The sequence below is a fragment of the Sorghum bicolor genome, chromosome 8 (genome assembly GCF_000003195.3).
Source record: "Sorghum bicolor cultivar BTx623 chromosome 8, Sorghum_bicolor_NCBIv3, whole genome shotgun sequence".
NCBI classification, from domain to species: Eukaryota; Viridiplantae; Streptophyta; class Magnoliopsida; order Poales; family Poaceae; genus Sorghum; species Sorghum bicolor.
In genome coordinates this window covers 1,015,159-1,038,212 of record NC_012877.2, presented here as the reverse complement: position 1 = coordinate 1,038,212, position 23,054 = coordinate 1,015,159, and the positions used below count along the sequence as shown (strand labels likewise).

The following is a 23,054-nucleotide window of genomic DNA, read 5'->3' as shown; positions in this document are numbered from 1 at the left end:
CTTGCGCGCCCGAACGGCAGAGAAGACGTTGGGCGCAAACGACTTGATGCTGTCCCCCTGAATCCAGCGATCTGTCCAGAAGTAAGTTGCTTTGCCGTCGCCTAGCTGAAGCACCGTCGCTGCATCAAAGAGCGCTAGAGACACCCTGTCCTTAGAGTTTGGCGCTGCACCAGCCTCTCGGTCCTTCCAGACCCAACGGATGCGCAGCGCCACTCCAGTCCGCCTTAGATCAAAGATGCCGAGGCCGCCCAGCTCCTTTGGTCGGCAGACTAGTGGCCAGGCGACCTTGCATTTGCCCCCAGCGACGTTGTCTGTACCCGCTCATAAGAAAGAGCGTCGAAGTTTGTCGATGACGTCGATGGCCCACGGCGATAGGCAGAGTGCAATTGAAGTGTGAACCGGTATTGCCGACATGGTCGCCTTAACAAGAGCAGTGCGACCAGCCACGTTCAAAAGATTCCCCTTCCAGCCAGGAATTCTGGCTGCAACCTTGTCGATCAGCGACTGCTCCTCGGAGCGTCTCAGCCTATGGACAGAAAGCGGGACGCCAAGATAGCGGCAGGGGAAACCTTCAATCGCGCAGGCCAGCACCTGACGTACCTGATCGAGTTCATCCGCAGCACAATGTATCGGCGTCGCGGCACTTTTCTCCAGGTTGGCAAAAAGTCCTGAGGCCCGGCCGAAGATGGATAGAGAGGCTTTAACAGCTTGCAAATCTTGATGCAGCGGCTTGAGAAACAGCACCAGGTCATCAGCATATAAGTACATCCTTGATCCGACAAGGCCTACAATCGGGGTGAGGCGCCCCGTCTGCTCAACCCATCGCAGCAGATTGTTGAATACCTCCATAGCAAGCACAAATAACATAGGGGACAGGGGATCACCCTGGCGAAGACCCCTTGCATGACATATCCGATGCCCAGGTCGGCCATTGAGCATAATTTTGGTGCTCGCAGACGAAAGCACAATGGAGACCCAGTCCCGCCAACGCTGCCCAAAGCCCATATGACGTAGCACATCAAGGAGGAACGTCCAGGCTACGGTGTCGAAGGCTTTGGCAATGTCGATCTTCAACAGCAAACAAGAATTATGGCGCTGGTGCAATGCTTTACAAGTGAGTTGTACGCTGCGAAAATTGTCGTGAATGCTCCTGCCTTTTATGAACGCAGTTTGGTTACTAAGCACCAAACGGTCAAGGACGGTCGCCAGACGTCGAGCCAGACACTTAGTGATAAGCTTCCCGAAGCTATGAATCAGACTAATAGGTCTGTAGTCCTTGATGACCGCCGGGTTGCTCTACAGTGAAAATTGAGCCCCTACTTGATTGTCATGGAGTGTGGTTCAGTAAAGCAGTAAAAAGTTGAGCCCCTTCTAATCAAAGATCAACGTATATCCCAAGATCAATATATTTCAACATTACAGAGGTGTAGATCCATATTTAATTGCATTGGCTGACTACCGTACTTTTCTGAGGTTTTCTAATAGTTTTTCTAACAGATAGCTAATGCTACAGCAAGCTAGCAACCCAACATCACGAGCAAGCTAGCACCTCCCTACAGCAGTCTAGAAACATCAGTCTAGAAGCAACAATCATAGAAAATGCGAAAATGCTACAATCAATAAGAGCACAAAAACAGACACCAGAAGTCCAGAAATACATCCCGATCGTCACTAACTAGGTATTTCAATACTAGTAACACTACTAGTACTCATGTTCAGAAACAAGATTATCAATCACCACCCATCCAAGAAACTGCAGCCCGGGTTTGCTTTAGAGCAAATGACGTCTCACAAAAATCATCAATTTAGATCTAGCCAATCAGTTGGGTTCGAGGAGAGTAGTGCCAAATAGACTAATTTCAAAAGTTGGCACCTAGTAGCAGGTTCTAATCAGTGCTTGGGGAAAGAAGCTAGTAAGGTAGGAATAGAAAATAGATACAGTATAACCAAGCGACGACTTTCCCAAAGTGTTTGGGAAAGGAAGCTAGTAAACTCTGGCTCTCCCCAGTATACTGAATATTCTCATGAACTTGGACGAAGACATGTAATTCAGTAGCAATGATTCCCAAAGCACAAGCAGTGGTGTGCATCACCGTCGCCGGCCAAGAAAGATGCGAGCTGCTTCTTATAGTTGAAATACTAGCAAGGAGAAAAAGGAACAAACACAAGAGGGGAAGCACTCGTAGGCGTAGTCTAGCAACAAGGGATTGGATATGCAGAGAAAAAGGGCAAGAGCCTTAGCGCCCGAGCGATGGATTAAGCGATCGATTGAGTGACGAATCTAGCAAGCATAGCGACGGATCGAGAGTATGCAAAGAGGGGAAGAAAGGCCGGGATTGACCCATTTTAATTTCGGGTCGTATCTAACCGAACAACCAATCCTGGCCCAGCCTGACTTCCAACCAGGCCATATCAATCCAGACGGATCAGGTCATGTTCCGGGCCGTTTCGGGCCAAAAGGAACGAGGCCTTATTTTTTTCTCAATCTCTTCTTCCCTCCTAATAATCCTATATAAGTCTTTTTGCTGCTGCTGCTGCTGTTGTTTATTCTTTGTAGCCAATCCATTGGACCATTAGCCGGCTGCGAATATCCTTGGTTGATTGTCCGCGCGTGAAGGAGAGAGCATGGCAACAAGGCAAAGTGGCAACAAAGGCAGGCCAGGGACGACGCGTGGATCGGAGGCAAAGGCAAATAGCCATATTGGAAAGGCAATCTCACATGGTATCGATCGTAGTAATTCGTATCGGCATGGGGGCAACAGCATCATATCGATCGCGGAGCGCACGGGCCACGGGGAAACCGCTGCTGCCTCCTGCCTCTGCCTGTGCTCGTTGCTGGGCACAGCAACTCAAGAGTATCCTATCGTATCGTATCGTCTCGATATGGATTTGGTTGCCTGCGTGCTATACCTTTTCCTATGTCCTTTCCATTTGGATTTGGACCATTTTCCATACGCCAGCATCGTCTCGGTGTCCCGGAGATTTGCATCGGATCGACTATGGGTCATATTCGCTGATCGTTTCTACGACTAATATTAATGCTGATGCTGATTTATTCTGGGAGAGAAATACTATTTCATAATGAAAAATACTATTCTCGATATCAGATACTCCCTTCGTCTCTAAATACTGCTATTTCTACGAGAAAATTTTGTCCACAAATACTACTATTTCTATTAGCATACTCAGTCCACCAGCCCATTTAATTCTCATCGGAACTTCCGTGGTCCACCGCTCATTTATTGTTTTCTAGGGAGTAGTACTTTGGCGCATGGTAATTGTTTGAGTCTGTTTAGTTGACATTAAATGCAGCTCGTTGGAACCAGAGAACCATGGCTTAACGTGCATGATTAAATGGTGGAACCCAAATTAATTGAGGGTAGAATGGTCTTTTGTTTGTCACACTAATCTGTCTGAAATCTGTTAGAAATAGCAGTATTTGGGGACGGAGGGAGTATGTTATAAAAAAACAATTAGACAGCTGACGACCTGTTATCACAGTGTCCCGATTACAGGCAGAACAAACCTGTACCAACCAAAAAGCAGCTGAGTTGACTCCATATATATTGTGCTCTTTCAGGTGTCCAGCCGGCCGTGCTACGCTCTAGTGAGAAAACAATAACATTTATTTACCATATATATAGATGTTTATTTATAAAGTCAATCATCAAACCTGGTTTTAAAAACAGCCTATTTGCTTGGCTAATAAGTCATGACTGAAAGTATTGCTCACTGAATTGTTGTGAGAAAAACATCATTGAATGGTTGACTGATTCGACAGATAAGCTCAAATGATTAAACTTAGAATTTCAGTTTACGAAAACCTAGAAGTTGAATGTAAAAGAGAATTAGGATCGGTAGAATTTTTTTTAAGTGAAGAATCTTTTGAGGTTCCGTAGAGCTAATGATTACTCTGTCTCCCTTCACAAAAGGATGCCCCTATAAGATTTGTAGAAGTTAAATTAGCTTATATTAACTTTGACTAAGTATAAAATGAATAGTATTGACATTTACGCCTACAACTAGATTTACTATATAAAAATATACTCCTCGAATTTTACGCCTACAACTAGATTTCATAATTAGTTTAGTGGTACTTATCTTGTATCATAAATGTTAAACTTTAAATCATTTGACTCCTCGGATAGTGAGAATAGTGAGAATTGTGGTACTCCTCGAATTTATTTTTTTTATATAATTTTGGTTAAACTTTAAATCATTTGACTCCTCGAATAGTGAGAATTGTATATTTTTGTGGGCGGAAGAAATAGCTGGTAATAATTATCTTCGTGGTTGGACCAAACTAGCTAATAGCATCACTCAAACAAGATACCTATCGCTGTAATCCGTGACAAAACAAGATAATTTTTTTAGCAAACATGAGAGAGCGCATGATATTGTTAATAGTACTGATACTGCACTACTGTTTTGGGGTGAGGTGCGAGGACATGATATATGCACGAGGTAACGCCCTTGGTGAGAAAAAATGATGCAAGGTCAAGTTGTCAAACTCTCACCCCTTGTCGACAATTTTTAGGATGCTGCCAAACTGCGTAGCAACATATAAGCAAAAAAAAAGTGAGATGGTCTGAAAGGTGTCCAACTTTAGCTGAAGATGAAAAGTCTAAGTAGTCATAAAAACATGTGGGGATAATATATTTTTTTTACTTTAACGGGGGAGGCGTTCCCCACCTGGTATGTATTAATCACATGTGCCCAAAACGGCTTGGAGTTTTACTGAGGATTGCATGATACAAGCAAAGAAATACAACAACAGGAGCATTAGTCCTATCCCTGACCTTGTCGAGCCACCTGGAATGCAAGTTCCCAGACTTGGGCTAGGTGTTTCTTCTTGACAGGAAGGCGGATGCTCCATTGTGCGGCCAAGGAGATGCAGCTTTGGAGTAGCTGGGACAGAGATGTGCTTTGGTTTCTGAATACTTTCTCATTTCGGGCCTTCCATAGCTGCCAACAGCACAAGGCTATGAAGGTTGAGGAACCATCCTTGGGGATTGAAGGAGGAGGCACCCAATTCTGAATATTTGCAAGGTTTTGAGGAGGGGGTGTCATCTGCAGACTCTGCCATAACTGAGACGCCAGGGGGCATGCGGAGAAGATGTGCTATGTTGTTTCCTCTTCTTGCTGACAGATCTCGCAGCATGGATTGTCAACAATGTGTTTGCGATGAAGGTTGAAGCGACACTGAATCCGATTCTGTGCCAAAAGCCACATGAAGAGTTGAATCCTAGGCGGTGCATAGCTTTTCCACACAAAAACTGTTGATGGGTCAGAAGGTTGGCCTCGTGCCTTGATCATCTTGTAGATGGCTCCACTGTGAAGTGAGGAATCGGCCTTGGCAAAGCATGATGTGCGCCTGTCTTCATCATTAGACAGGGAGGTTTGTGAGAGTAGGAGCCGAATGCCCACCATGTCAGACTGAGCAGCATGAGAGAGCCTGGGCACAAGATAATGCTCAAGTCCGTTGGATAGGATTTCATGAACAGAACCATTCTTGAAAGTGCAGTGGCTGAACAGTGACGAGAACGCGTCCACTAAGGCTTCATCACCGATCCAGACATCGTTCCAGAAGGAGCATGATTTTCCATTGCCCAGCTTGACATTAGTTATAGCTTGGTAGAGAGGGAGAAGCCGGCGCAGCACTTGCCAATGCTCACCATGAACATTGCCTTGCAGTGTAGCTAGGGAGACGCGTCCTTGGATCCATTGCGACCATGCCGAGGAGCCAGGGCAGTATAGTCTGTGGATGAGTTTTAGGAGTAGGCAAACATTCTGCACTCCAATGTCCTTGACACCAAGTCCGCCAAACTCCTTGGGGTTGCACACTGCAGTCCAAGCTACAAGACATGAGCCCGGGGACGATTTCCCGTTTTTGTCACCACTCCATAGGAAAGCCCTCCTGGTCTTGTCAACATGTTTGATGACCCCTAGAGGCACCTGAATCGAGCTCATCAGATAGACTAGCTGAGAGTCAAGGACAGAGTCGACTAGGACCGTTCTTCCCATTTTGTTCAGGAAACCAGCTTGCCAGCAGCTCAACCGACGATCAGCTTTCTGAATGTATGGGGTAAATGCCGAAATCGGTAGCTTGTGAACTGAAAGGGGTAGGCCGAGGTATGGTTGTGGGAAACTTTCAAACTTGCAGCCAATAGCCTCAACACATCCTCACTGCCAAAACCAACATCGGATCACTTCCCCCTCTTGCTAACCTTGTGCACTGAAATCCCAAAGCCAAATTTTTTCCGGTTTGAAAAACATTGGCTCCATCACCAAAACTTCCTTCCTTCAATTCTAGCGGGCTGGCAGTCAACGGTCACCACTGGTGATACGACTGGGGGCATTGTTGCGCGACTTATTGCGACGCGGGCAGCTGTAAAGGTTTGGACAAGGTGCAACAGGGCACCACACTTCCTAATCCAAAATTTTAGATTTATTATCCAACTTTTTGACTATTTTGAGGAAATAAGATCTCTGTCCATACACGAACTGCTGGCTAGGCGTCATGCACAGGAACAACTGCATTTCCAAGTCAAACAAAAGGCTGCATATTAGAAACAAAGAAGCAAGCAAAAAGCTATCCAAGAGAGTGATGCAAACACCAAATTTCATCATGCGGTTGCCACTCAAAGGGTCAGATCAAATTACATAAGGATGGTTCAGGTGGACGGGACCCAGATTGTGAATCATGATGGAAAGATATCAGCACTCACAAGCTACTTCAAGTCCATTCTAGGTGTTTCAGGAGATTCACAACCAACCCCGCTAGCTGAACTCTATGCAAACTCATCCAACCCCGACAGCTCCATCAACTCCCCTTTCACTGAGGCTGAAGTCAAACAAGCGGTGCTGTCAATGAACATGAACAGCGCCCCGGGCCCTGATGGCTTCGGGCCTATCTTTTATAAAGCCGCCTGGGGGGCGGTTAAACCGGACCTCATGAAGTTGATGCATGACTTTCACAGTGGGCAGGTAGACCTTCAGAGAATCAACAGGTCTCATATGGTGCTATTGCCAAAGAAGCCGGGCGCCGTGCAAGTTTCAGCTTTCAGGCCAATTGCTCTCCAAAACTGCTGCTTCAAAATCCTGTCCAAAGTATTGACTGCAAGGCTGCAAACCCAAACCCCCCGGCTGATCGACATCAACCAAACCGGCTTCATCCGTGGGAGATCCATTGCTGACACTTTTGTCTACGCATTGGAGCTCCTGCAAGTCTGTCATAAGAGGAAAAAACCGGCAATAGTGCTGTAGCTTGACTTTGCCAAAGCGTTTGATATAGTGCATTGGGAGGGGTTGACTGCGGTGCTTAGTGCTAGAGGGTTCTCAGTCCAATGGATATCTTGGATTAGTACCCTTCTATCTTCATCTCTCACAGCTGTCCTGGTAAATGGGTGCGCAGGCCCATGGATCAAATGTAAACGGGGACTCACACAGATGATACTCTGATTGTTATGCGGGGCTGAAACGCTACAGTGTCTCATTCGACAACACGCTACTGTCAAGCACCCCACTGAAATGAACCTCCCGGCTGCTGTTCTTCAATATGCGGATGATAATCTGATTGTTATGCGGGGCGAGCTGGAGGGTGCTGACGTGCTGTGGCTGTGAAGCAGACTCTTGACCTTTTTGCAGTGTTCTCAGGCCTCAAAATTAATTTTGACAAGAGCACTTTGGTGCCGATCCACTTGGATGGGATAATATTTATAGCCACAAATGCTAGGCTCAGGTGATGTCCACAAATCACAACGTATTAAATCATTTGTTCGTTTGACTGATAAGTCATGATAGAAAGTACTGTTCACGATTTGTTATGAGAGAAAAACACTGCTGAATGGTTAACAGATTCGGCGGATAAGTTCAAACGAACAACTCTAGCTCACGTTTATTGCATGGAGCTAAATGACCAAGAAGCCGATGCTAGTGTTGTCAACCCGAGCTGTTACAGTAGACGGTTTCGTTCCTGGTTGCCAAATCCTTCACAGAGAGGCAAAGGGATCAAACTCGACACCACAAAAAATGTCAGCGGTAAATTATCGAACAAATATGAGATTTTTAATAATGTTATTAGAAGAAACGAGAACACATTACGAAGATATATAAAGGGAGCTCGGCAGAAAAAACTAGTATGGCCGTGACTCTGCAGGTCACGACTCACGTCTAATAATAGTCTATGACTAAAATTTGGTTGTATATGGTCTTTCCTTGCTAATTTTTAGCCAACTAAATTTTAGTCACTTTAATAGCTAACTAAAAAGAGTTAAAATAATTTAGTCTCACTAGTCATCCAAGAGTAGTTAAAATAATTTAAACTGGCTAAAATTTAGCAAGGGTACACATGAGGCAGTTACACGACAAGATCATGGAATCGACGCCGATCATCTACCGAGGGTTTTACAACAGCTTGTTACAGATCTCCAAGATTTCGAGGTTGGTGCGGCGGCCACTGGTATCGGTATCGCCTCTCCAAATCCGGCGATTTTCCTGCCGGTCAAGAAAAGCCACACGCATCCCATCCAAATCCCACCCATGCATGAGCCGGACAACACCAGAATCGGAGACATGCATGATCCACGTAGCCTAGCCTCACTCAAACAAGATACCTATTCTATAATCCCGGCCCTTGGGATTGATTACAAGCAAGTGGTCAGAGGACAGCAAAAGTCCCAGTTGTTTAGTAGCAGAAAATCGCTGCAGTTCGCCAACTTTGAGGTCAGCATAGCACAGCGCACCTGATGAAGATTAGTACAAATCTGCATACTTTACCAGATCGCCACAACGATCCGTATCTTTCATCCTTTCAGCATGCCAGGGTCAGCACTATCACACAGAAAGCTACTCCTTTCAAAAAACACAGAAAGCTACTCCTACCAGAGGACAAAAAACCACCCCAAGAACTCAAAAACTAACAGAGCCATATGCCCATATGATATGGTAGGGTAGCAGCACTAGCAGCAGTATGAAAAGGCTGAGGGAAGGGAACAATAGAAAATGGTGGTGGTGGATCCTTTCTGTGCATGTTGCTCTAGAATACTAGCACAACTGATTACATACTACACGCACAGAGACACACAGAGAGAGGGTGTGTCTGACTGTCTCATGATACTCTGTCGTGGATGGATGGAGTCAATTCGTGGCAAGATTTGGAGCAAATCTGCTCCAGGATCTTGCTTTCCATGCGCGGGGACTTTCTTAGTCATCACACCTTCTTTTCCCCTCCTCCTCCTTCGCTTTACTTTCCATGATTCCATCACATCACATCTCCTCGAATCCTTTCATGTGCTTGTGTGTATATATATATGTATTGTATCTACTCAACCACACCCACATCCTTCATCATTCAGAAAGCATAGCACAGCAAAAGCCTCTCATGCCAACAAACCCAAGCACACACACCTCCAGCCTTCCTTCTTCTACAACTCTTGCTTCCTGCAGCTCTACTCTCTTGTTTCGATCGGCCATGGCGGCGGCGGCGGCGGCGGCGGTGGCCACAGAGACTCCGTTCCATGTCCTGGCGGTGGACGACAGTCTCCCGGACAGGAAGCTCATCGAGAGGCTCCTCAAGACCTCTTCCTTCCAAGGTAATTAAGTCACTGGATTCTCATCTCTTTTGCAGCTTCAGCCTCTACTCTGAATCTCATGAAAGAAGCTAGGTTTCTTTGGCTCTAATTTGTTTCTGAATATCTGCAGTGACCACTGTCGACTCAGGGAGCAAGGCGCTGCAGTTCCTGGGACTCCATGACGACCACAGCCCTGTTCCTGTCCACACAGACCAGCTGGTAAGAACAAAAAGATGGCTTCCTTTTCCTATGTGTTTTCCTAGCTAGCTAGCTAGTCTCAAGACAAGGTTCCTGATGTTATTTGGTTTTGCTCATGTTCTGTATCTATGTGGATGACAATCAGGATGTGGCAGTGAACCTGATCATCACAGACTACTGCATGCCCGGCATGACAGGATATGACCTGCTCAAGAAGATCAAGGTAACTACTGGACTACTCCGGGTATTAGGGTATATATATATATTCTATCTATCTAGTGTTTAATTACTAGCATGATCCACTGAAGATAACAAGGCCTAAACATTCATGTTTGGTTTGGTTTGGTTTGGTTTGTTCTACCAGGAGTCGTCGTCTCTCAGAGATATCCCAGTGGTGATCATGTCCTCTGAGAACATTCCTTCAAGGATCAATAGGTGAGCAGTGACCTACCACTCTCTGGGTCTTGTGGATCTAAACAATAGTGTTCAAGAAAAATCAAAGTTAACAAAATGCAAAAAAAAAACATTAGTGAAGAGTTGAGTAGAGTTAAAGAAAGAAAACAACTTTATCATTTTTAAGGGTTTTTGTTGCATGGCTGAGTTGGCTGACGGCCTCTTCTTGCTCAGAAAATCACATCATGCCCAGGAAACCTTTAGACAGTTACTAAGAAGTTCCTTTTTTTCCCCTTCCATGTATGGAGACAAAATAAATGAATAAGTTTAGGACAATTGGATATGGAAATCTCTCCGAATCCTCAATGATCTGCTGTCACATGTGTTGTATAACAGAAAGAGGAACCACCACAGACATGACAGCTCACATCGTCCGGCCTGGTCGGTGTAAAATAAACACCAAAAAGAAAGATATGAAATGATACGCAGTTCGATCCTGTAGATCTTTCATATCTGCCGTATCCATGAAACAGGTCTATTGATGCAGACAGGTGACTAGCACCACTGACCACTCGTTGAGGGTGACACCAATGGGAGGGCACTAAAGTCAAAGAAAGAATCAAAAGATATTGCTGCCCTTTCGACAAAAAAGAATCAAAAGATACGGCATATCCATAAAAACAAAATGTAGTTATTTGAAGAAAAAATAAACACACAAGTTGCAAGAGTTGTTGTTTTCTAAAAGCATATCATGCTTTATATATGATCAAAGGGGAAAAAGCCCTGACAGTTCTGGTTTTTTGAAATTCTGAATCAGGTGCCTGGAGGAAGGAGCTGATGAGTTTTTCCTAAAACCAGTACGGCTATCAGACATGAACAAGCTCAAGCCCCACATACTGAAAAGCAGATGCAGAGAGCACAATCACCAGGAACAGCTCCAGCAAAGTGACAGCAACAGCGAGGAATGCAGTAATCCCACGAGCAGCAGCAGCAGCAGCGGTAGCAGCAGCAACCGCAAGAGAAAGGGAGCAGACAACGAAGAAATCTTGCCCCAGGCAAACAGATCAAGGCATAGTTAGCTGCAAACTGACTAGTACCGCTAACCTTTTTTCTGTTTTCCTTGGTCATTTGCCTTATACTCAGTTTTGGGCTTTTGGCCTACTGATTTATAACATAGATATTAGCACTAGATTTGCAAAATATAATGGAATCTGTAAAAGGATACTGCTTGAGTCAAATCAAGTGATTCTGCAACAAATTTCCCTGTTTCATATCAGAAAACCAGCTGAGATAACAACTTAACGGAGTCACAGTAACAGACCATTGGGGACAGCGTGTGCCGAAGCCAAGAAATCTCTGAGTGATTGTCAGATAACTAACGATGAGATTAGTTTTTTTTACTGTTTCTATGCTTTATTAGTCTGGATACAAGTACTCACTACAGCAGTCAGTAACTTGGCTGGGATATGATTTTTACCAACAGCAACAGCTAACAGCAAACTTCATCCCTACATAGTATTGTGCTTACACCGGCTTACAAGTGCATCATCATCTGCTGGGAGGTGATTGTTACTAACTGCTTATTAGAAACTTCATCACGGAAACGAGGTGGGCCCCTCAGAAAATACACCGGTATGTCACATGGTTCCCAGTAAGCTCATTGTCATATGTAACTTTAACAACGGTTCCTTGGCGGAAGCCTTGGTAGTGAGCAACCGCATCACTCTCCAGCATGAGAGGCAACTGAAAGATACAGGCACCAATTTCAGTAAACTTGCATGAAACTACTTTGCAACAATTTGCGCTAGCTTTACCAAAATAAATTTCCAAGGGAAACAAACCAAGCTATTAATAAGCAGGAATTTGCAATGCAGGGATGCTAGAAATCCACTAGCCAAAACAAATGAATTGCAGTATCCCCATGACAACTAATAAAACATATTGTTTGACATACGTTTTAAATTCTGATTTGCATATCATTATGTAAGGAGCCTGCGTTATGTAATAGTAACCCACATAAATAGAAAGTGACATAAATTTTTCATTCGAGTTTTCTTTCTATATGATAGCAATAGTCCCCTTATGAAATACAGGAGGATCATCAGTTTGAATCCCATCGAGGTACACTACTGAGAAATGCATAAACACAACGATTGTGAGAGCAATATAAATGATGCAATTCACCAAATCATTATCAATATTTCCATTTGTCAAGGGCACTCAGCATGGTAAACTACATAATTTATCGACAGCTTCAATCATCACGATCACATGCAGAAAGCACAATAAGATATTGCAGTCTCCCTTGTGGCCATGATCATGTTGCATACAAAATCAAGTGCTGAAATTATGGTGTTATACACAACAACTCAGCATGCGTCATGAAAAGCAACAGCCGACAGCCAGCACCAGGCTGCATTATTGCATAGCACCATGACTCCAAGTGGCAGTATAACAAATCAGTAGGAAATTTGGAAGTAACTTCAACAAATTATAAGAGGAACATACATGTGAGTCCACCACATTGTAGTCCTTCTGGAGTTTGACCTTCTCCTCCACAGTCAACACTTCATGCTTGGGCTTGAGGACATGCTTAGTGATGTTCACCAGCCGTGATCTAACATTGAACAAAAGGTCAATAGAACTGAGACTTTTTCCTATGTGCCATTAAGAAAGATAATCGGAACTGCTAGCGCCCGGACGTCCGGCGCCAGCAACGCGTCCGGACGCCGAGCCCACCACCTGCGCCACTATAGAGAAGAAGAAAAAAAAGAAAAGAAAACTCCACTCGCCCCTAACCAACTCTCCCCTGCCCCACTCGCCCCGCACAAAAGATCGTTTCTTGTCCGCTTCCTCCCAACCAACTCGCCCCTACGCCACTCGCCCGCATGGAGACCGCCCTTCGTCCGTTCCCCGCGCAAGGAGTCCGTGCCCCACCCCACGAGCATGGGATCCGCCCCACCTCTCGCCTTGTCAGCCCTAGTAGATCTACCTACTGCTAACTCGTCCCTACAGCCTGCCTCCATACTTGACGCTGCAACACAAATATGCATGATAGTGCAACAGCACATGACATACTGCTACAACAAACAAGTTGAAGTAGTTGAAACATCATAAACATAGTATTACAACAAACAACAAACAACTGCTGCAACAGCATGCAAACAACTACTACAACATACAGATTGAAGTATTGGATAGAACAACTGAAACGCCATGAACATAGTATTACAACAACAACGAACGGCTGTTGCAACAACATGTAACAACTAATACAATAGCATAGGTTGAAGCATTAGATGGAGCAACCGAAACACCATAGACATAGTATTACAACAACATCGAACAACTATTGCAACAACATGCAACAACTAATACAACAGTGTAGATTGAAGCATTGGATGGAGCAACTGAAACGCCATGGACATAGTACTACAACAACACCAAACAACTGTTGTAACAACATGAAACAAACTACTACAACATGCAGATTGAAGCAACTGAAACAACATTTCAAAAACACAATACTGCAACAACGACTGAAGCCTACTGCAACGTCTAGAAAGAACCGTTGCAACAATGACAAAATCTAAAGCCGAAAGCTTGCCGAAAACCTATCCTACTGCAACATCACCTGAAAAACTGCAAACAACCACCATTACAACACGCGAGAGCACTGAATCCCAAGAGCTCGCCGGAACCCTAGCCAACACATCTCATAGATCTAGACCCAGAGGAGGAGGAGGAGGAGGAGAAGAGGAGGGCCTAGATCTAGATCCACAAAAGAGGAGGGAGGGAAAAGGGAGAGGGAGGCCTCAGATCCAAATCCCTCCCCACCTACCTCGTCGGAGCCGCGCCGTTCTCTTCATCTCTAGATGTATGGAGGTTATGAGAGTGAGAGAGAAAGGGCAGGGAGAAAGGGAGTTGCGTCACTCACTGGATGCTACCACCGTCGCGCTCTACTCCGGTGGCTTTGAGGGCGCGTGGGTCGCAACGAGGAGGGAGGGAGAAAAGGAGGGAGGAGCGGCTCGCCATTGGCGCGGCAGGAAGTGCGGACGCATGGTGGGAGCGGCGGGGGCGGCAACGAGACGAGAGAAAAGAGTGGGGAGCAAAAGAATGAGTGGATAAGAAAGCATGGATGAGCAGCGAAATGAGTGGACAGCAACGTCCAGACGGACGGACGTCTTACATATATCATTACCGAAAGATAATCCCTTTCACTATACCACTAAAAAGTTATAGTAGACTTCTATACCATGACACTTATTTCTTTTGCTCAGCACACCATTCCATCTATCTCCTTCTGATTTTCACCATTTGACAGCCCTGATGTGTGGGTTCGGTCCGAGAAAATATCCAAGATGCCCTTGTATCTTTGCTCGGTCTTCTCTCACCCTGCCGAGATCGGAGTCGGCGGTTTCCACCATGGGCCTCGTGTCGCCGTCGGGCAGCCGCAGTGAGGTAAGCCAAGGTGGGGGGAAGCGACGCACCACCGGCCATGGAGCCCGGGCTGAGTTCTGCCATCCGCGTCGCAGCACCCGAGCCCGTTGCCGCAGCTGTGCCGCAGCACCAGGTCTGCCGCGTAGGACCTGTTCCACCTCGGCGTCGTCGGCGTGCCATCCCTGATGTGTACCCGCCGCCGCCGTGCCCCGCGGTGAGCACCAAGTGGGCGGCCATGGCCGCACCGGTTTCAAGGTGGCAGCGCGGGCGTTCTGGTGAACCATGGACACGAAAATGGCAAACAACAGTCCGGGAAGCACCAGGGCCTTATCAGTTACCACGGACACATCCAAGGCGTTTATTTGAGGCGAAGGAGGACCGAGCTGAGCCGGCCACGTGTGAGCAAACAGGCTACGGCGCTCCGGGATTGGCACCATGGCGTCACATCATCTCCGGCAAGGTCACTGGCCAAAAAGAGAGGAGCATCAACATCGTTACATAGAGAAGTCAACCGGTACAAGGAATTGAACTAAAGCTCTGTTTGGTTCTTCTCACTAAATTTTAGTCAGCTAAAATTATTTTAGTTACTTTTGACTGAGATAAGATGTGTGGAGGAGGAGCCAGTGATGGGTTGCGTGGGGGCACACGTCCAGTGGCAAGTTATGGCCACCGCGCCGTGCTCCTTGTTCCTCGCGACGGCGTTGAAGAGAAGAGGAGGAAGGTTGGGTGGGTGACAAAAGGGCCCCACCTGAGGGCAACTAAGTCATTTGGCTGCGCTGTTACCCACTGTTAGGAGCAAAACTGAACGGAATAGTGTGCTGGGCAAAAACAGATAAATGTCATATGACATAGAAATCCGCTCCAATTTTTCCAGTAACATAGAGAAAAGAATTATCTTTCTTAATGGCACACAATAAAAAACCTCAATAGATAGGGCACTATAGTTAGCAAGAACCAAAAGATCCAATGCTGCTTCTTACTTATTACTTACTTACAGAAACTAAACAAAAATGTGAAGAGAAGCCAACAGATTGGATAAAACCTCACCTGGAATGTGTCGACTTTAAACGGGAAGATCTCCTTGATGGATTCTCTGGCTTTATACCGTTTTAGGGCAGTACCAATGGTAAAAACTATACACGGTTTCTATAATGACCACGTCAGCAAAAATTAATCCGTAGCACAATGGTAGTTTCTTTATAAATAATAAATATGGTCTATTTTCTCTCAATCTTATCCTATCCTCTCCCTCTTATGCTCCCGTTGGTTCGTGTACCAACCAAAAGCTAGACAAGCAAAAGCTACACAACACCACCGAAGAACCAATAAGTGAACACATGGGCGAGCGGACATGGCTCTAGCGAGCGCAGCAACATCGTCGAGCGCACACACGTGGCTCTGGTGGGCAAGTGTGGTGACTTTTTTTTTTTGCAAGTGTGGCAGCACGACGAGCGAGCGAGCGCACGGCCCGGTGAGTGGACGCGACAACACGACCACATCTCCAATGAGCGAGCGAGCGTGGACGCTGCTTTGGTGAGCGGACGCGACGGACAAGCATGGTGTGGCTCTGGCGAGCAGACGCGGTGGGCAGGCATGGCGGCTTCAGCGAGCTGACACGGCGGGCGGGGCGACCATGGCAGTGTCGGCGAGCTGACGCGGCAGTGCGGACGCATCTTCAGCGAGCGAGCGCAGACGATGCTCTGGCGAGCGGACTCGGCAGACGAGCATGGCGTGGCTCTAGTGAGCAGACGTGGCAGGTGAGCATGGCGGCTCTGGCGAGTGGCTTGCCCGAGGATGGCAAAGAGGCGATGGAAACTGGTAGTTTCTCCCCAACGCAGTTTTTCTGGTTTATTCGTGCTTTGATCCGCGTGTAGACTTCGTTTCTTGAGGAAGAAACTATTTCTTGATTTTATACCCTCTCTCTTCAATAACTCATTTGTCATGTCACTAAATTGCTGAGCTATCCCTCTAATTAAGAGGGATAGAAATTATCATCAATGTCCTATTAGAACCGCCCTTTGACATTTTGCTCTGCAGTGTCAAAATCAGTCCAGACAAGTTCCCACCTTTGATTCCACTGTATATCTCCGGATAACTGCAATCTTGACAGGTTTGGGTGGACAAAACACAACTTTCAGATTTCCTTTTTGCAAAACATAAATATAAATATAATAAAGGAAATCTTGAGTGGGCTTTCAAAGTATACTTGTTCTGTCTTAAAAAGATCGTTGTTATTGACTTTCAGATATCTTATTTGACCATCTATTTTATTATAATTTTTTATATAAATATCGTCTTTTTTAATATAACTTATGTGATCATTAGAGATATACTAGTAAATATGCCCGTGCGTTGCAACGGGAGAAAAACATTAAATGATCATAGAAAGTGATGATACAATGTTACATATCTATTTATATTTATCTTTTTTGTAACATTAAAGTCTGTATTTTATTTTATTGATAACCATGACATCTATGATATTAGATAGTTAATATTTACAACAATATATAGCTTGGAGACATATTTATTTAGTAATAATAATAATAGAGATTAGACAAACCTTATCTTACTCTAATATTACCTCTTAATATACCTTAGTATTATATTAAAATATAAGAAGTTTGTTGGTAGCTTTTTTTTATTTAGGTTAGGATTCCTATGAAATATGATATATCAGTTAAATGTATGTAATTATGAATATATGGGCTTATCAAGTGTTCATATAACATAACAACATATCGTGCAAAGGTAGTGTAAGCATCCTCAAGCATACATTTAGATAAATTAGTAAAATAGTGAGATATGTAGAAATGGTGCTAAAACTTTTATCACAAATCAAGCATCACATTAAATAGACTACCATAAAATTTTCATAATAATTGGAGCAAGATAACTACAATTTTAATTTTACACTAAGCATAGGCAAGCATCTTCAACAAAAAATAAATATACTAAAATTTGTGATATTTTTTGTTTAGTGCATGGATCTACATATATGGAGCTGAAAAAAATTTATTTTGTAATTTTTAGATTTTTCTATGATTTATTTATCAATTTCCAGCTGATCAATTTTATACTAAAAAGTATATACGAGCATCTCCAGCAAAGAAAATATAATAAAATTTGTGATATTTTTTGTGTACTGCATAGATCTACACATGTAGAGTTGAACAAAATTTGTTTTGTAATTTTAGATTTTTCTATGAATTACTATATATATATATATATATATATATATATTGCTATTCTACACCCTAGGTGAAGAATACTATTCTACATCGAACTGTTATACTGAGCAAAATTCAGTATCGTTCAGTATTCGCGTTTCAGTATTGTTCAGTATTTCATGGTCCTGAGTGTAGTATTAGATGATATTTTGGCTTACGGTGTAGAATTATATATATATATATATATATATATATATATATACGGCAGCGCTATTCTACACCCTAGGTGTAGAATATTATTCTACACCGCAAGCCAAATTTGAGTAGAAAAAATACTGAGCAGTACTAAAACGCGTTCAGTATCATCTAATACTACACTCAGGATCACGAAATACTGAACAATACTGAAACGCGGATACTGAACGATACTGAATTCTGCTCGGTATAACAGTTTGGTGTAGAATAGTATTCTACACCTAGGGTGTAGAATAGCGCTTATATATATATATATATGTAGAATAGTATTCTACACTTAAGGTGTAGAATAGCACTTTTATTTATATATATATATATATATATATATATATATATATATATATATATATATATATATATATACACGTACGGGAGAGGCCACACATATGGCTGCAACAGCAAGGCCACATGCGGGACAGGCGCAGCAGCCCTGCCACCAGGCAGGCGCGCATCCGCGCGGGCGAGCTGGGGATGCCGTGAGTCCGAGGCAGAAGAAAAAAAGGCAGACTGAAATTTTGCCTCTTTATTAGTAGGTATATAGATATAGATTAATACTATTTTATCTATTTTAAAATTTATATAAAACTTTTGAATAAGACGAACAATCAAATATAATTGATTAATATAAAAAACATCCGGTTTTTTTGAGGAGTAAAGCCCACCAGTATATCTCATGGACTCGTATCCCAAGTCCCAAGCCCTTGATGGCGTTGTCGAGCGCCGGCGGCGGCGAGAAGCAGATGGAGAAAGAGATTGTGACGGAGACGGAGATGGAGGATGAGGAGGAGAGGAGGAGAGGAGGAGGGGCCACAAGATCGAAAGGGTCGTCGTCGACGGAGCGACGACGAGGAAGAAGAGAGATCCTGTAGCGGAGGAGTGGGCAAAGAAGCAGATGGCGGAGGTGCGGAGGAGGGCGAAGGAGGAAGACGAAAGGTTCATGGTGGAATTTGGCGCAAAATACCCTGACGAACAAGACTGGTCCGACATGCTCGCCGTAAAAGCTCGTCTGCATCGCGACCACTGGGAAAGTGTCTGGGCAGACCCCTTCGGTTCCTTCGACGACACCAGTCAGTAATCTATAGCTTTTGATGAACAGCTCTTTGATTTTACAAATTGGAACGGTAGTCAGTCCCATTACAGGAACTGATATATACTTTTATTTACCTGCAGCGCGAATCCCACCCATGCGCTTCACGGATCAGCCCGCGCCAAGTCATGCCAGAGTGCAGGATACCCTGCAAATCTTTTCAGTGAAGATCAAAGAAACAGGCCGGGGCTTACAGTGGCCACTTCAGGTGTTTGGTATGGTTGCTGCACGTGACCCAGTTGATCACAATCGCAATGTTATCTTCAACCGTGAAAGGAACAACTGCCAAATCCTCACCCAAGAGGTTCGTGAGTGTTCCCCATTATCTTGTTGTCGGTCATCATCTGACTCATGTTCTTGCGTGATGAAACCTTAATGCTCGATTACTTACCCTCCGCATGGTCACCCGCATTGGTAACATGTTACATCTCTCCATACCTTTATTACCTTTTTTTGGGGGGTGGGGGGGGGGGGGGGGGTTACCAAAATAATAACCCTCTTTTATATAGGGAAAAGTCAAACTATACAAAATCTGACAACAAATTCTACACAATTTTAGGCCATAAAACTTGCATCAATCGGTCTGTATTCAAAATGCCTATGAGCTGATATAGATTCTTTAGCAAATGACAACATATTTTAAGAGAAATTAAGGGTTAAAATCTATTTTGGAGAGGCTACCCTCATTCAGCTTTCACAGCCATGGGCACTTTGGAGTTTTGCTTGGCTGACCCCGCTAGGCAGGACCAGATTTTGTAGTAGTGGTTCTTGGAAAAAAAATACCAAATGCACCCCTTATATTTTCCATTCTTTATTACTTTTCCTTGATCAAAATATGTTTATCATTTCGGGGAGGACTACTGAAGAGGGAGTATATTTCAATGGTGTTGACAACTGAATTCAGATAGAAAGCAAGTGCAACTGTGATTGAACACATTAATGCATATATTGTTACAATCAATAAATCTTGTGATGCAAATTGTGTTATTGGAATTAGTCTTTTCAGGGGTTTTTTTGTGATTGATATGCTTGATCCGGAATTTAGCTTGAAAATAATGTAGAAGTGTCCTTATTGCATATTAGCCATGGATAACTTGCCAAAAAATGGATCAAAGCTGTATGAATAATTATAGTTGTTCAGTGAAGTACTCGATTTGTATTCCCTCCGTTCCAAATTGTAAGTCGTTTTGGCTTTTCTAGACATAATATGGTAGCAACAGCTATGTATCTAGAAAAGCCAGAACAGCTTACAATTTAGAATGGAGAGAGTATCTTTTGTTATATGAAATTTTGATAAACATTCTGATTTTAAACATAAGAGTGCAACCTTTTATTTGTTAAAATTCATTTGTCTTCAGTTTGTAGTGTTATTAGAAGTTGAATTTGAGTATAAGCTTAATGCATTTGGTCGCCAGCTCAATAACCTTTGTAGTTGCATTTCTCAAAAAATATGTCCCCAAACATAACTGGGACATAGAATGCCTGCTGCCTGCAACTTTTACTATACTCTGATTTTTTCCTTTAGAATTCAATTCCCTTTATTGGTGCTCCTATAATGCATGAACTCAATATGCACTGGTAGATCCCTTAAGTCCATTTCCAGTGCCTGAGACTAGTATCCTATTTTTTTACCCTAGAAAGTTCTGCTATTTTCTTTTATTTTTGACTTCATAGGTTTTAGGATAATTTGCAAGGCATTGTTAAGCAAATGTCTGAAATAAAATAAGACAATTTTAATGTGCTTTCACTAATGCACTAAACTGTATTTTTTTGAACGTAATGCACTAAACTGTATTTCTTCCTATGGTTTGACTTCTGTTATGCCCCTCACATATTTTATTCTACGCACTTTGTATTTTATATATAGTTAATATTTTATTTTGATTGTACTTCTGAATGTTTACCTCTTTCTCTCTCTTTTTGCTTCAGATTGCTTTAGGTTTATATACATTGGTTCATTCAATCTAAAGATGTGAAACATTTCAATGCTTTTTATATTTCAAAATTGTGCACACTAAGAATTAACTTTCACACATTTGCTCCTGCGTAGACTTCTGATTCATTCCAGTAGACTGAACTTTACTTGATGAGTAAGCTTTCAGAATGACTGAAGATAAAAGCGCACTATTTTCCTTCTCTGTATAGATCCTTTTTCTTAGGCCTTTGGTTTCTTTAATCTCCTCTGTCCAGCAGCTCCCTCAGTCTCTCTGGTGGTTTTGTTTCCTATTTTAGCTCTCCCCTCTGTACAGTTTTTTTTCTTTTTAATATATAAAATCTTACAATGGGGATTTCCCTCTATTTTTTTGCTAAAAAAGTATATGGCATGGTGATGGACAAACTCCCCTTTACATAGATTAGTTTTCTGTCAACATAGATGAATTGTATGAAACATGGACCAGATTCACTAGAAATAGTGGAGAAAATATTATTTACTAATAATTTATGGGAAAAATACTATTTGCTTAATTTGGTTGCATTGAATGCAGGATCCAGTCTTAAAACTGACAGGTCCAACCCGTGCAGTTGTGGTGTGTGATCCTGTGTACTTTGAGGTTGAACTGAAAGTCAAGGGTTTTGTCGAAGCTGAGGATAAAGATTTAAGCCTCTTAGCTGTGGCACTCACTGATTATTCTAGCATTTATTCTACGTGTTTGATAAGCAAAGCCTATACTAGCAAGCTTAGCACACTGGAGTTGAAGTTCGGCTATGTGCTTAGTTCTGTGGAGGCCACTATCAGTGTGTGTGTCACCGAGGGGTCATGGCCAGATGATGTCTTTGGTCGATATACTGCACAGACATCTAGTTTAGAAGATATGCCAGTCTTATTGCTTGAATTTGAGAAGATTCCTGTTGATGATGATGGTAGGATCAAGCTTTCACGACGTGTTGCTTCAGTTGAATTTGAGGGTGAGCTGAAAGTTTATGTGTCAGCATTTCGGTATGATAAGGATTTGGATAAGATAATAATGGTAGGGGAAGATGAGAAGGGGTTCAGACCCAAGAAGGCAGGCAAAAGCTCTAGTACGCTTGATGTTGGGTTTTGCAAAATGGATGTCACCGTTGCCTGGTCAATTCTGTCCTTATCTCCTTAATTTGATTCTTCTGTTTGCTATGCTTAACTATAGTTTAGTAGTATGTGTGAATATGTGATGCATTGCATCTTTTGCATACCAATTTCTATTAACTAGTGATGTTTGGGAGATGTATGCGGTAATTTGCAATCCATAGTGATGAAGTCACATATTCTATTTTAATCTTTATATTATTACTATTTATTTACTTGTAACCTTGGTACCAAATCTTTCATAACCATATGGTTATGTGCTTTGTTGCCCATCCTGTCCCAACAAGGCAACAATCCTTTTGTCGTCCATGCATGGACATGGCGTGGCTGATGAATCTAATCTTCTATTCTGGGTGGGCTCATTGAAGGAGAAATGATTCCTTGGAATGGACTACTAGTATCCACGGGCCAACAAGAACGCGTGGCGGCCTCAGCCCAGATTGGGTTTCAGTCTGAAGTAATGATACATCGCCTGACCGACAGCAGGAAGCAGAGGCATCTTAGAGCATCTCCAAGAGACTAGGCAAAATTATATTCTAAACCATAAGATTTAGCCATTGTATAAAATAAAAAAACTCACTCAAAGCATAGAGCTTCACAACCGTCTTTATATATGATAGCTAGTGAGGACGACATGCTATATATGACAAGCGAAAATTTAGAAATAGCAAACTTGCTATTTTAGTAAACCAGATAGCACACCTGTTGAACTTTAATTTTTGCTTTAAAAATATAAAAAATAGCATAGATAACATGGATAGTATATATGTTGGAGTTGCTATTAGGCACAAGATGATAGGAGAAGTTCAAAAAAAATGATAGGAGAAAATTTTGACGGTGCATCCCCATCAACCAGGCTCCCGAGATGCAGGGCA

General features: G+C 43.2%; 3 protein-coding genes across 5 annotated transcripts; 2 read left to right on the top strand and 1 right to left on the bottom strand.

Moving 5' to 3' along the window:
- LOC8071408 (two-component response regulator ORR9) lies at window positions 9,008-11,460 on the top strand. Its single transcript, XM_002442634.2, has 5 exons — window positions 9,008-9,593; window positions 9,703-9,791; window positions 9,916-9,993; window positions 10,135-10,205; window positions 10,981-11,460. The coding sequence occupies exons 1-5, from the start codon at window positions 9,254-9,256 to the stop codon at window positions 11,240-11,242; spliced, it is 840 nt and encodes a 279-aa protein (XP_002442679.2). The 5' UTR covers window positions 9,008-9,253; the 3' UTR covers window positions 11,243-11,460.
- LOC8070348 (DNA-directed RNA polymerase V subunit 5A) lies at window positions 11,781-14,198 on the bottom strand. Its single transcript, XM_021446181.1, has 3 exons — window positions 14,101-14,198; window positions 12,672-12,780; window positions 11,781-11,906 (listed from the first exon to the last, which is right to left on the bottom strand). The coding sequence occupies exons 1-3, from the start codon at window positions 14,196-14,198 to the stop codon at window positions 11,781-11,783; spliced, it is 333 nt and encodes a 110-aa protein (XP_021301856.1).
- Window positions 15,874-22,390, top strand: LOC8071407. Of its 3 annotated transcripts, XM_021446333.1 has the most exons (5): window positions 15,874-16,360; window positions 16,641-16,713; window positions 18,686-19,095; window positions 19,199-19,419; window positions 21,602-22,390. In XM_021446333.1, the coding sequence occupies exons 3-5, from the start codon at window positions 18,921-18,923 to the stop codon at window positions 22,205-22,207; spliced, it is 1,002 nt and encodes a 333-aa protein (XP_021302008.1). In that variant the 5' UTR covers window positions 15,874-16,360; window positions 16,641-16,713; window positions 18,686-18,920; the 3' UTR covers window positions 22,208-22,390. The 3 variants fall into 3 exon arrangements, with proteins under 3 accessions (XP_021302008.1, XP_021302007.1, XP_021302006.1); XM_021446332.1 differs by lacking the exon at window positions 16,641-16,713 and having other exon boundaries at window positions 18,678-19,095; XM_021446331.1 differs by lacking the exons at window positions 15,874-16,360; window positions 16,641-16,713 and having other exon boundaries at window positions 18,570-19,095.

What these genes read in the sequence shown, in the direction of transcription:
- LOC8071408 (XM_002442634.2), top strand. Translation starts at nt 9,254, where the DNA reads ATGATTCCATCACATCACATCTCCTCGAATCCTTTCATGTGCTTGTGT. An exon ending in CAAGACCTCTTCCTTCCAAG is followed by an intron (nt 9,594 to 9,702) that starts GTAATTAAGTCA and finishes GAATATCTGCAG; the next exon opens with TGACCACTGTCGACTCAGGG. An exon ending in ACCTGCTCAAGAAGATCAAG is followed by an intron (nt 9,994 to 10,134) that starts GTAACTACTGGA and finishes TTGTTCTACCAG; the next exon opens with GAGTCGTCGTCTCTCAGAGA.
- LOC8070348 (XM_021446181.1), bottom strand. Translation starts at nt 14,198, where the DNA reads ATGGCGAGCCGCTCCTCCCTCCTTTTCTCCCTCCCTCCTCGTTGCGAC. An exon ending in CGCGACGGTGGTAGCATCCA is followed by an intron (nt 12,781 to 14,100) that starts GTGAGTGACGCA and finishes GTTCAATGTTAG; the next exon opens with ATCACGGCTGGTGAACATCA. An exon ending in ACAATGTGGTGGACTCACAT is followed by an intron (nt 11,907 to 12,671) that starts GTATGTTCCTCT and finishes TGTATCTTTCAG; the next exon opens with TTGCCTCTCATGCTGGAGAG.
- LOC8071407 (XM_021446332.1), top strand. Translation starts at nt 18,921, where the DNA reads ATGGCGGAGGTGCGGAGGAGGGCGAAGGAGGAAGACGAAAGGTTCATG. An exon ending in CGGTTCCTTCGACGACACCA is followed by an intron (nt 19,096 to 19,198) that starts GTCAGTAATCTA and finishes ATTTACCTGCAG; the next exon opens with CGCGAATCCCACCCATGCGC. An exon ending in GCCAAATCCTCACCCAAGAG is followed by an intron (nt 19,420 to 21,601) that starts GTTCGTGAGTGT and finishes CATTGAATGCAG; the next exon opens with GATCCAGTCTTAAAACTGAC.